General features: G+C 38.3%; 1 protein-coding gene across 1 annotated transcript in view; it reads left to right on the top strand.

The window, feature by feature from the left end:
• NALCN (sodium leak channel, non-selective) overlaps nucleotides 1-12321 on the top strand; it is a gene marked incomplete at its 3' end in the record, with an annotated part of 335842 nt that overhangs the window by 308174 nt on the left and 15347 nt on the right. The window contains exons 29-31 of the mRNA XM_064371774.1: nucleotides 3233-3339; nucleotides 8202-8322; nucleotides 8407-8505. Of these exons, the coding sequence (XP_064227844.1) occupies nucleotides 3233-3339; nucleotides 8202-8322; nucleotides 8407-8505 (327 nt within the window). The remainder of the gene's footprint in view (nucleotides 1-3232; nucleotides 3340-8201; nucleotides 8323-8406; nucleotides 8506-12321) is intronic.

Raw genomic sequence — 12321 nt, 5'->3', positions numbered from 1 at the left:
GCACACGTTTCATGATGCATTTATCCTCTTTCCTAGAACAGTGAGGTCTGTGCGAGGCTCAGAACGAAAGCCTAAGGAGACTTAGCCATCACAGAGAGCACCAGCACCAAGCAGAATGATTGAAAAGGAATTGGCATGGTGAGACGGGGCTTGAGTCTTTTTATCTTCTCAAATCCAAATACGAGAGGCCAAGGCCAGGAACGCCGTATGAGTGAAGGTGATGTCAGTTCTATCAGAGGACTGCAGCCCATCTTACTAAGACAAGAGCTGAATCCAAAGAAAAGGGGAAAGTAGATACACCAACATTCAGATTACACACAGTTCCTGGTTAAACGCAACGAAGCTTGAGTCGTTGTGCCCATAGTTTCCAGCTGGGAAAACGTGTTTTCTCGTATGAGGCTGAGCACTTCCTCCCTCTGCTCCTTTGTTTGTTTTCTTAAAACTCAACAGATGTCATGAGATCAATATAGATATAGACATGGAGCCTAGGACTTAGTCACCAAAGCCCTGTAAACAAACTCAGAGGATACCTTTTGACAGATAGTCATTAAATATCAGTGGTGTCCAAGGCACTGTGCCAGGTGAAATGAAATGTGGAATGGAAAAATTTGGAGGTCCTTGTTTCAGTTTTGCAGCATTTTGTGTCCAATCAGAACATGTGTATCATGTTCAAGCAACAGTAATATAAAATCAGCAGTTTTAAAAAGCCTATAGAAGCAGAAATCACGTGCAAACTGTGATTTCAGCATGGGAAATTGTGCTTCTAATTGGGAGCACTGTGCTGGGAAGGTTTCCAGGAGGAAGTGGGATTTGAGATGAGCAGGAAAGGACTTTCCAAGCAGAGCAAGCCATGAAGAAAGACACAAAGTCTGCAAAGAAGAGTCACAGTGCCAAGGCAGGGACGGAACAAGGAGGGAGGAGCATGGCCTTTGACATCACAGCCTCTCAGGTTGGAATCCTATTTTAGGAGAGGTTCATCCCTCTGGAACCTATTTCCTCCTCGAATGCTTCTCACACAGTGATATTATGAAGATCAGATAAGCATGTTTATGCAGAGTACCTTACCCAATCTCAATTGTGACTGTGAATTTCATTCCCGCCCATGTGGGAAAAAACTGAAAAATAAGGCCAGAAGTTAGGGAGAGATGCTCAAGCACCTGAGATGCCAGGCTAAGGGGTTTGGAATTTCATTGATGAGAAGTAAGAAACCACCAAGGAAGAAGAATCAGACACGTCCGAGTGCTCACAAAGTACAACGCGCTCTTCCTAGTGCTATTTTTGTTACCCATATCCTACTAATAAGGAAAACAGGTGTAGAAAGATTAAATAATTTGTCCAACATCACCCACCTAAGAAGCGGAGAAGCAGGGAACTAGTGTCCAGGCACCCTGGCTTTTAACGGAGATACCAGACTGCTTCACGCAGTCAAGGGTGGGGTCAGGTGGGTTCAGGAAGACAAATTGGAAAAGGTAGTGAGGCCGAATACATCATGGGACCTTTATACAATACACTACAACACAGCCTTTTCAAATATTGTTCTACATAAAAGGTGTGGTTATGGAAAGATAATTGCAATATTGTTTTAGCTGAAAAAAGTAGGTCATGTTAGAATAAAAACTTTATGAGCTCAGATACATATAGGAAAAGAGACTGGAAGGGTATACTCCAAAATGTTCACTATGTTTGTGAGCAATTGTGGGTAAGTTTTCTTCCTTTTGTTTGTCCAGGCTTTATAAAGATGTGTTATTTGCATTACAATGTTCTTATTTTCAAGAATTGTGCTGGTAATCCCGAAGGAGGTAACGTTGGCGTTAGTAAACACACTGCAGTAAGAATGGAGACGTGGGCCAGGAAGAACAGGGAAAGCCCAGGGAACTCTGAGCTTGATGCTGGGCTTCTGCCGGCTTGCTGGTCCAGGGACAGAAAGGAGGAGGCCAGGAGGAGACGTGGTTTAGGGTCAAAGAGGACTTCAAGCAGATTAAAATGGAATTTCTATTGAAATATACAAATGGTGATCAATAATTTTACCATCTACACCTTGAACCCAGAGATGAGATTTAGGTTCGAAATATGACCATCATAGCCAAAGAAACAAAAATAATCAAAGGGAGAATAGGAAATGAGTCAGAAACTTCCTACGGATGTTTAATTTTAAAAACCTTTATAACAGCTTTATTGAGATATAATTCGCATACCATAAATACACCTACTTCAAGTGCACAATTCAGTGGGAGTTTCTTTTTTAGCATATTCACAGAGTTGTATGCATGACAGCCACTTTTAGAACATTTGCAACTCAAAAAGAAACGATATATCTTCTGTCACCCCCATCCCTTTAGCCTTCACCTCAAGCCCTAAACAACAGCTAATATTCTTTGTGTCTCTATAGAGTTCTCTGTTCCGGACTTTTATATGAATGAAATCACAACATGTGGTTTTTTCTGACTTTTTTTTTTCTCAATTAGTGTAATATTTTCAAAGATCATCCATGTTGTAGCAGGTATCAGGACTTCATCCCTTCCTATGGCTGAATAATACTCACTTGTATGGTTGGACCACAGTTGGTTTGCCTATTTGTCCAATAATGGACATCTGGATTGTTTCCACCTTTTGGCTATCATGAATCACAATTATATAAGCATTTTGTACAAGTTTCCGTCGCGACATATGTTTTCATTTCTCTTGCGTAGATAGCTAGGAGCGGAGTTGCTGACTCATATGGTAACTCTGTGTTAGCGGTTTGAGGACCTGCTAGCCTGCTTTCCACAGTGGCTGCACCGTGATACATTCCCACCAGTAGTACGTAAGGGTTCCAGTATGAGGATAGCGATTCCTCCACATCCTCGCCAGTGCTTGTTGTTATTTGACTTTTTGGTTATGGCCTTCTCTGCGGGTGTGAAGTGATATCTCATTGTGGTTTTGATTTACATTTTTCTGATGGCAGATGGCACATGATACTGAGCATCTTGTCTTGTGCTTTTTGGCCACTTGCATATCTTCCTTGAAGAAATGTCTACTCAGGTCTTTTGCCCATTTAACTAATATTTTCAGCATCGACGTTGAACTGCCTGTCTCCAAAGTCTTTGTTACTATTTGCTGGGTAGCTATTCACATCACTGTTGTCAGGTAAAGGACTTTCGGTATTCTATGAAAGAAGCCTTTCCTATCCTTTATCTTTTCTGAGTTCATTTTCTAACCAGATTCCCCCTCTCCCCTTGTTTTCCTACTTTAGGAAGATTGCAATGGCATATTCAGAATTAACGTAAGTGTGTCAAAGAACTTAAATTTAAAATTGAGACCTGGAGAGAAAAAACCTGGATTCTGGGTGCCCCGTGTTTGGTAAGCATACCAGAAAAACTATTCTGAAGGGGACGGTGTGTTTGTCAATATAAGGCTTAAGTAGAATATGGCATGAAACTAAAAGTAATTTTCCTAGAGATGTTAAAACAATCTTAAATCATACAGGGCGAAGTGCTAGATTATACTGGAATACAGAAATAAGACAAATAAGAGAGCAAATAGTACATGGAGTTCTACATAGCTTCATGAAACTAGAGAAATATTATCTCAATATTTTTCTAATACTTCAGAAGTATATATCTAGATTCAAATGGCTTTAAAAATTAGGCTTAAAAAAGGATTTTCTGTCAAATTAAAACTAAACTTATTCCGAGTTTGTATCTTTAAAGGAGGATCTGATATCTTCATAATAGAACCCTAAATCATAAAGCTATTTCAATTTTAAAACCCATTTACACTGAAGGATTTCCATTATTGAAACACTGGAGAGGAAAATAATCGGTAGTAACACAGCTGATTACTTCTAATTTTTCCTTTAATATTTCTTTTTCTTGAAATTGAGTTTAAAAGCACTTAGATTAAAGCTAGAAATACCTAGTACCTCCTTTCTCATCTATTTTATTAATGACCAGGAGTGGGATCTCTCAGTCTATGTCATTGGCAAACTGAGTGTTCTGTCAACTTCATTTGTCCTTTGAAATTATCCGTTTTTTAAATTTTCTTTTAGAAAATTTCTTAGAATAACAACTGAACCACAGCATCTCTGCTTTTGTCACAACTGACGTTCTTTTCTAAATGTCAAAACTCTTTCAAAGGAGTCGCATTTCACCCAGCTGTACCCTGGCACTCACTATTACCTTTCTTTGGCATTTCTCTAATATGAAATTGCTTTTATAAATAATCTAATATAATGAATATTGGGTTTTTATTTTTTTAAATATCCAAGAACTAAGAAAAAGGGTTCATTTGGGTGTGTGGCTTCAGCATGGAGACAGAGGAATGTGAGACATGAGAATATCCTCAGCCCACTGCTAACTAGAAAAGCAGTTCAATTTCCATTAAAATAAAAATCAAAGGAGCATAAAAATTTACTTCCATGCGACAAAAATTAATTATAGCATAAAGTAATTTATGCGATAATTAATTAATTAATTTTTATTAATTCAAAGCTATCATGGAATTAAATGAAGTCAGGAGTAGAGAACACTGGGACATTTCATTCCCTTCACTATGGAAAAGGTGGAGGGTGCCTCCCACCTCTGCCAAGTGAGGTACCCCAGGGGCAGCACTTAACAGAGACGGGCAAGGCAAGAAGAGAGACTCTGTGGCCAGGCGGCTCATTATCATCTGGAGAGCAGGGTTCGCTGGTGTTCCTCGAGAGCCCCATAGTCACTGCCTAAGGCCATATCATCTGAGACCTCTTGAATGGAGCCCTGCTGCAAAGAGCTTTGTGCTGGGAAGGGGTACCACCATTCAAAGAGTCTGTAGGTGTGTTTCCAGGAGCCAGACCTGAGAATCACCCAGAGACTGCACACTCACAAGAGGAAAGGTGCAATGGGGCACTCCTAAGCTGAGGACTGGGTTCAAACCTCTTGAATGCCTACGGCCAGAATCCAGCTGTAGCAGATGCACAGGACTTTAACTCCATTCCTCTGGTTTCCAACTACATCCCACCCCAGTCATGTAAGAATCGTGTGGTGGCCTGAAGAGGAGGAGTGGAAGTGAGGAAATTCCACATTTTCCTCCTTTCCTCAAGCCGGGGTCCTTGAGTTGCTAAGGATGGGATTGTTGTATGAGTTATAGGATCAATTGGATGTAAAATGGAGTTGGCTTTTCAGAAAGAGACTGATCTTATGACTGAAAATAATCAAAAAGCTTTGGGACCTCCCCAAAATACCAGAAAGGGAGCTGGAACACACTTGAAGCTACTGTTTGGGGGAAAGTAAACCTGTGACCAGTTGTACCCTACAGCATTCAACCTATCCCATTAAACCAGCTACCTGGGATTTTTAAAATCAAAGTTAATTTAAATGCAATATTTTATGTAAGGTGTTATTAGGGGTTTCAAATGCAATGACATTCTAGAAGCGTAAGCAAATAGCTGGGCATTTTTTAAACATCGTCACAATTGCTCTTGTCCATTTGTCCAGGATAACGTGTCCTTTACCTGACAACAGTGATGTGAATAGCTACCCAGCAAATAGTAACAAAGACCATCCAAGCAGCTGGGATTACAGGCATGTGCCACCATGCCTGGCTGAGTTTGTGGTTTTTTGTTTGTTTGTTTGTTTGTTTTTTTGTGTGTGTGGGGATTAGGTGGGGAGTTTTATTACCTTATACACAGTATTTATGATTACAATAAAACATACAAAAATGTTTTATATTAATATAATACTAAAGAAGTTCAATGTTTGTAACTATTTTAATGGGCTTCTGAATTATAGGAAATTTACTTAGGTACAATAACAAAGCAGTGATTGGAATCACAGTTGATTCAAATAGAAAATAAGCTTCATAGGTTATGATTTATATTGTCCAATAATTCAATTGTAATGACAGTCTCATGATTTACATTTAGCTTCATGTAATTCTTTATGAACTCTCTACAAAGCATATATGAAGCTTGAATGAAGCAGGTCCCAAATTTTAATTAACCTGGATGAAATGCGACAGATTACTGATTTAACTCAATTGAGAATATGGAATTATCATATCTAAATCAAAGATGGCCCCACAGGATTTCCCATTATGCTTTTGAGTATAACCTATCATTTCACATTATTTTGACTTATTTGTTCTTTCTCCATCTTGTTCTAAAAAGAGTTTAAGTCTCATTTCAAATTAAGGTTTGCTTTTCAGACTTTTTTTCTGAGTTTGTGTTTTTAGTAGAGATAGAGACAGGATTTTCCATTTTGGTCAGGCTGGTCTCTAACTCCTGACCTCAGGTGATCTGCTCACCTTGACCTCCCAAAGTGCTGAGATTACAGGCGTGAGCCACCGCGCCCGGCCTAGTTAGAATATTTTTAACATATTACAACTTTTATAAGATATGGAACATAAAAGCAGTTTAAGTTGCTGCAAATTCAGCTAAGACAGCACTTCTGCATAAAGAAAATGGATGGATAAGAAGTCCAACATCAGATCTGAGAACTGGTTCACTTGGTTTTCAAAAATCCTTATTCAAGCAAACTGTGGCATCTGTAGAATCCTTATAACCCATCTACTGTAAAATATATGAAATTTAATGGAAACATTCGAAGGAAAGATTGTTGGAAGCATCCAAAAGAATGTGTTTGTACTTTCATATAAAAAAAATATAAAGCAGAATTCCAAAATATGAGTTTCTGAGTGGGGTGTTTGCTCTATATTAAAGAACATCTCTACTAATCAGCACTAAGCCCTTAAGGGCAAATCGGTTTCAATTTAATATTTTCTTCTTATATCCTCATCTATTTAATATTCAAAAACTTTCAAAGGCACATCTTGTGACTGTCTCTATAGTTTAAAAAACATAAAAGATGGTAGAAAAGTACGGAACCAGATTTTCCCAGAGTGTTGCTTGTCATGAGGGTTAAATTTTGAGAAATGAGATAGCAGGGGGAAAAAATGATCAAAAGTAACTTACACAGGCTCCACTGGGCCTACTCTATTAAATGGTCCAGAACTCAGTTCTTCATTACATTCAGTAATTGTACTTATAGTCCACGATTTTCCACTGTTTGGTTGTCAAAATCTTTTAATTATTTAAAATTAGCCTCTAATAAGATATAAGGTGGGGGGGACACACTGAAAACTTATTCCATTAATAACAAAAATGTTAGCTAAGACCCATAATGATTAAAGAGGATGCGATCTAATAAAAAAGATCACTTTTATAAGTGGGAGGAAAAAAGTATAAACATGTTAAAAGAAATGAGACATCCCCGGCCCCCATGGAAGTGGGAGCTAAATGGTCAGTACACATCCATATAAAGATGGAAACGCCAGACAGTGGGGACTTCAAACAGAAGGAGGAAGGAAGGAAGAAAGGAAGGAGGGAAAGGGTAGAAAAATTACCTGTTGGATTCTGTGTGCACTATCTGAGTAATGGGTTCTCTAGACCCCCAAACCCCAGCATTGTGCAATACACCTATGTAATAAGCCTGCATGTGTCCCCCCCACCCTGCCCCCAAATCTGTAAGAAAAAAGAAAATGAATAATAAGCCGAGGAGTTTCAGGAATCAATGGTGAAGGTAGAAAGCACACCACACATAAAGGGGACCAGAAGAAGAGTCCACTGAGAAGACTCAGCGTTAGTAAGAAAAACAATTCCATTGGAAGAGAGTAATTTGGAAAAATACAGACTACAAGCAAACCCCTCTTGCCATCTCGGTGACCTCTAAAGGCATCACTGCTTTACAGCGCTGTGGTCACAATGATGACACAAAGTGAAATAAAGTGACTAAATTCTACTCTACACTTTCCATACTCAGGGAAATGTGATTTATGCCTTTAGAAAGGTTTTCAATTACAAAACGGTTTCAAAATCCGCATCCAAAATCCGATGCTCCTTTGTGCAAATCTATAAAACCATCTTCCCAGTTCTCGGGGTAATCAGAACAAGGTAGAAATGTCACAGAACCTCTAGAGCTAGAACTAGAGCTGTTTTACATTGAGATCACCCCTTCATTACCTAATGAACACAATAAATTGTAACACACTGATGCATTGTTACGATTTAGCAAACGAATGCCATATAGCATAAAAGTGTGTGTGTATACATATATATGTGTGTGTGCACATACACATACACACATGTACACACACGTATCTCACACCCACGACTGATAAGGGCTACAGGTATTTGCCTTCAGGTGCTTCTTATTGGAATTTCACAGAACATTCCTGTATCGGAATTGCAGGGCGAATCCTCGGAACTTTAATTTCGACAATGTGGGAAATGCTATGCTGGCATTGTTTGAAGTTCTGTCCTTGAAAGGCTGGGTGGAAGTGAGAGATGTTATTATTCATCGTGTGGGGCCGGTAAGCGAGCACATCAAATCCTTTGAACACTTCAAGAGCAGCTTTCATTTCCTCTGATGAATAACCATATTTTCCTTTATGCAGATTCATGGAATCTATATTCATGTTTTTGTATTCCTGGGTTGCATGATTGGACTGACCCTTTTTGTTGGAGTAGTTATTGCTAATTTCAATGAAAACAAGGTAAGAATTTTTGGTTTGGATACCACAGGGTTTAGTCTTTTCTAGCCGCTCACTTTGAGCTATTTTCTTCTTTTCACACACGGCATGAAGTCGCATTAAACTGTAATGTGACCGGTGTAAATAATCTCTATAACTGTTTTACAAGCTACCTCGCTGCTGCCTTTCAGACACATTATTTAAGAGTACAATTCTCTTGCTAAATGTACTCTTTTGGTAACAGTGTCATTAATTCACCAACAACTGAGAGCACATCTCCTATTGTTCAAATTGAAAAGATGTGCAGCAAGTTATTCAAATACAATAGCTGAAAGTGATTCGCTAATTACACGTAATAATACTTTCACTAAATGTAAATTGTATGCTTCTGTGTAACTCAGTAGGTGAACTCAGAATTTTGATGGGGGTGGGGGGAGTCTGGTAGAAATCTTAAAATCCTAATTCACAGAAAAAAAGATTTTGTGGCTGGGCACGGTGGCTCATACCTGGAATCCCAGCACTTCGAGAGGCTGAGGTGGGCAGATCACTTGAAGTCAGGAGTTCAAAACCAGCCTGGCCAACATGGTGAAACCCTGTCTCTACTAAAATACAAAAATTAGCTGGGTGTGGGTGGTGCACGCCTGTAATCCCAGCTGCTCAGGAGGCTGAGGCACAAGAATCACTTGAAGCCAGGAGGCTAAGGTTGCACTGAGCCGAGATCACGCCACTGCATCCAACCTGGACAACAGAGCGAGACTGTCTCAAAAAAAAAAAAAAAATTCTAATTTCATGTGAACTTTATATACTTTGTGAACTCAGGAAGCCTGTTAAGTTTATAACAGCTCTAATGATTAGAACAAAGGCTCACAAATGGGAAAACAGCAATGCAGTTTCCTATCAAAGTGTGAGTTTGGGAAAGAACATTCTATTAGCATTCCTTGGAGAGGGGCTTGCTCATGTAGGCACTTGTGCTATGCCCTCTGTTGTTTGTGAGGCAGTCTTTGGAATCATAGTAAGGGAGAAACATGCAGTTTTTGATCACACACACTTGTGTACTAAGATTTTGCATATTCAGTCAGTTCTCACAACTCTCCAAGCATGTTTGCAGAAAAAGCAGTGGCTAGTCTGGAGCTTCTAAGGCATGAAAAATAGGGCCGGAATTCAGAATTGGTGCCTATTACTGCAGGCTCTGTGGTTCTTCGAAGGCAAGAGTCTAAAAACGTCAACCTTCGCTCTGCATTAAGTTGAAGCTGGATCTGCCTGTAAGGCCCCGTGCTGTTCGATGTTATTCTCGGCTAGGACTGATTCCCATGCATTCACATCAGAGCTCTTTAGTTGCGTAACTACACATGGGACTGTATCTATCATTCACTGTCCCCAGGCTCAACATGTGTGGTGCCAGTTACCCAGTCAATTGACACCTTTGATGTGTGGCTACAAGCATGTCATTTCATTTAGGCTTTCAAAGAGTGAGATTTAAAAATTCCTCTTTTGGGCTCCAACTCTACTTGGACCCTCAGAAACATGGGATCTTAGAGATAGAAAGAACAGTAGTGATCGTGTCACCCAGCCCCTTATTTCACTCCTAACACATTCATTAATGAGATGCTTTGAGCCCTACAGTGTTTAGTTTAATACCAAGCAGAAAGAGGAAGAAGGATCTTTTTAGATGCCTTTGAGCCATGTAATGGAGCAGACACTGAGAATTCTAGAATATAAGCAGAAGCTAATCAGTCAATTAACAGGGGAGTTTAGGTACTGCTTGCCCAGAACACCATTAAAAAGCCTTCTGAGCAGACATCTGATTTCAGGAAGATTAGAACCTATCACAGCTCACATTCAGCAACATAATAGAACGAAATAAAATGTTCAGTAACTGGAAATAAGTATATAATTAATTGCAGCGCTTGAGCTTAGAGGAGTGGCTGAGGTAACCAGAATAACCAGGGAGGTCTCCATCCAACACTGTATCCATGTTCTGCAGGTAGGAAAGAGTAACTTGGCCTGTTTATGGATCTGGGGAGCAAGTTACATCAGCTCAAATGGGCACTTACAGAAAGGAGAGATTGACAAGATGTTATATTACCAAACATTACACACTTGATTTGTTAATTGGAGATACCAGTTGCTAAATTATGTAAGCCTTTTAGAAAAGTTTCTTTCTCTGGAAGTATTTTTTTCAGAAAGCAGCTCATGAGCTGCCATGTAACAGCATTATGTATTATTCAATCATTCAACAGATTTAGATGAGCATCTACTAGGTTGCCAGATGCTGCTCTCGCCACTGAGGACCTAGCAAACTAACCTAAACACTTAACACAGAAAAGCATTTGCCCTCATGGAGCATACATCTTAATAGTTATACCCAAAGGCACAGAGGTAAATTTCCAAATTTAGAGACAACAGAGATAGAAAATGAGGGAATCTTTGGGATACAACTCAGATTCATGCAAAAATATGTCTTCCTTCGAAAATGGAAACCTCTTTTAAAAGTTCCAAGTCTATACTAGTAATATAGTTTTTTTCTGAGTTCTCTACTACATAAGACACTGTGTTTGATTAATTAACTTAATTTGACAATAATAAACTTTCAGAGGTTTTTCTATATTGATCAGTGTTTATTATTATTCCAGATCCTTTCAGAGTTCAACTTTCCAAAAGATACTTTTTGTAAAACGAAGGAATTACATTAATGTCTATGGTGGCCAGAGAACATGTGTTTGTTTATAATTAATGAGAAAAGTGGTTGAGCAATATGAGTATCAGAAAAGAACAATTTCAAACAAATACTATTATTGGGAATAAATGATATATTAAATAATAACAAAAGAAGCTAATCACCAGAAAGATACAGAACTTCCAAATCTCAAAATGTACAAAGTAAAAATCAACCAGGTTATAAAAAGAAGCTAGAAAATCCAAAATCATGATGAAAGATATTAGCATATTTCTCTAAAAATCTCATAATTCAGAGAAGAATGAAAGGAAATATGAGATTTGATACAATAAACACAATCAAGTGAACATCTAAGGAAAAACTAATTCCAACAATTTGAGAACGTGCATTATTTTCAAGCACAAAATGTATCTCCCACAAGGCCATAATTACCAAAGATTGATAATGTAAGAATGTTTTCTGACTATAATAAACACAAATTTTAACATGTATATTCTAACATTCTTACATGTATATGTTAGTGAAAAGTCACGAGTTAATATGTCAAATATCCAAATCAATAAATTATAACAAAGTAAAATCAAATAAAGTGTGGGGAAGAAAGTAACAAAGATTATGACAAATTAATGATACAGAAAGAAAGGAAATTTGTCTAGCTTCTATGATATTCAAGAATAATGAAAGCTGGTTTTTTTTTAATCAAGTCTATAAACCTCTAGGAAGGTTGAGCAAAAACAAAAATGTAAAACGAGAAAGTAAACAAGCTGCGGCAGTTAAAACAGTGTCAGCATTGTTATAGGTACGGAAAATTAGACTTACAGAAAAGACTAGAAAGACCCAGCAGGGACTCACGGATGTAGAAAACAGAAGCAGCTCAACAAATCGGTGCAGAGGGTGGTGAGACCAACAAGGAGTGGTGTCGGGAGTATTGATTGTATTGACATAAAGAGCTATGCCGAGCTCTTTATCTCACTGCATACTCAAAAATGAATTCCAGATGAATTAAAGACTTTGATATGAAAAGCAAAATTTAAACCATTTTTAAATCATGTCAGCATTCATTTCTTATTTGAATTTCAGATAAACAGCAAATAATGTTTTTGCTTTTATTATTTTTAATCAACCCATAATTATTGTACATATTTATATGTACAGTCTGATAT

The sequence above is a fragment of the Aotus nancymaae genome, unplaced genomic scaffold, assembly GCF_030222135.1.
Source record: "Aotus nancymaae isolate 86718 unplaced genomic scaffold, 86718_ANA_hifiasm-v0.15.2.pri h1tg000161l, whole genome shotgun sequence".
Taxonomy (NCBI): Eukaryota; Metazoa; Chordata; class Mammalia; order Primates; family Aotidae; genus Aotus; species Aotus nancymaae.
This window is presented reverse-complemented; position numbering and strand designations above follow the sequence as displayed.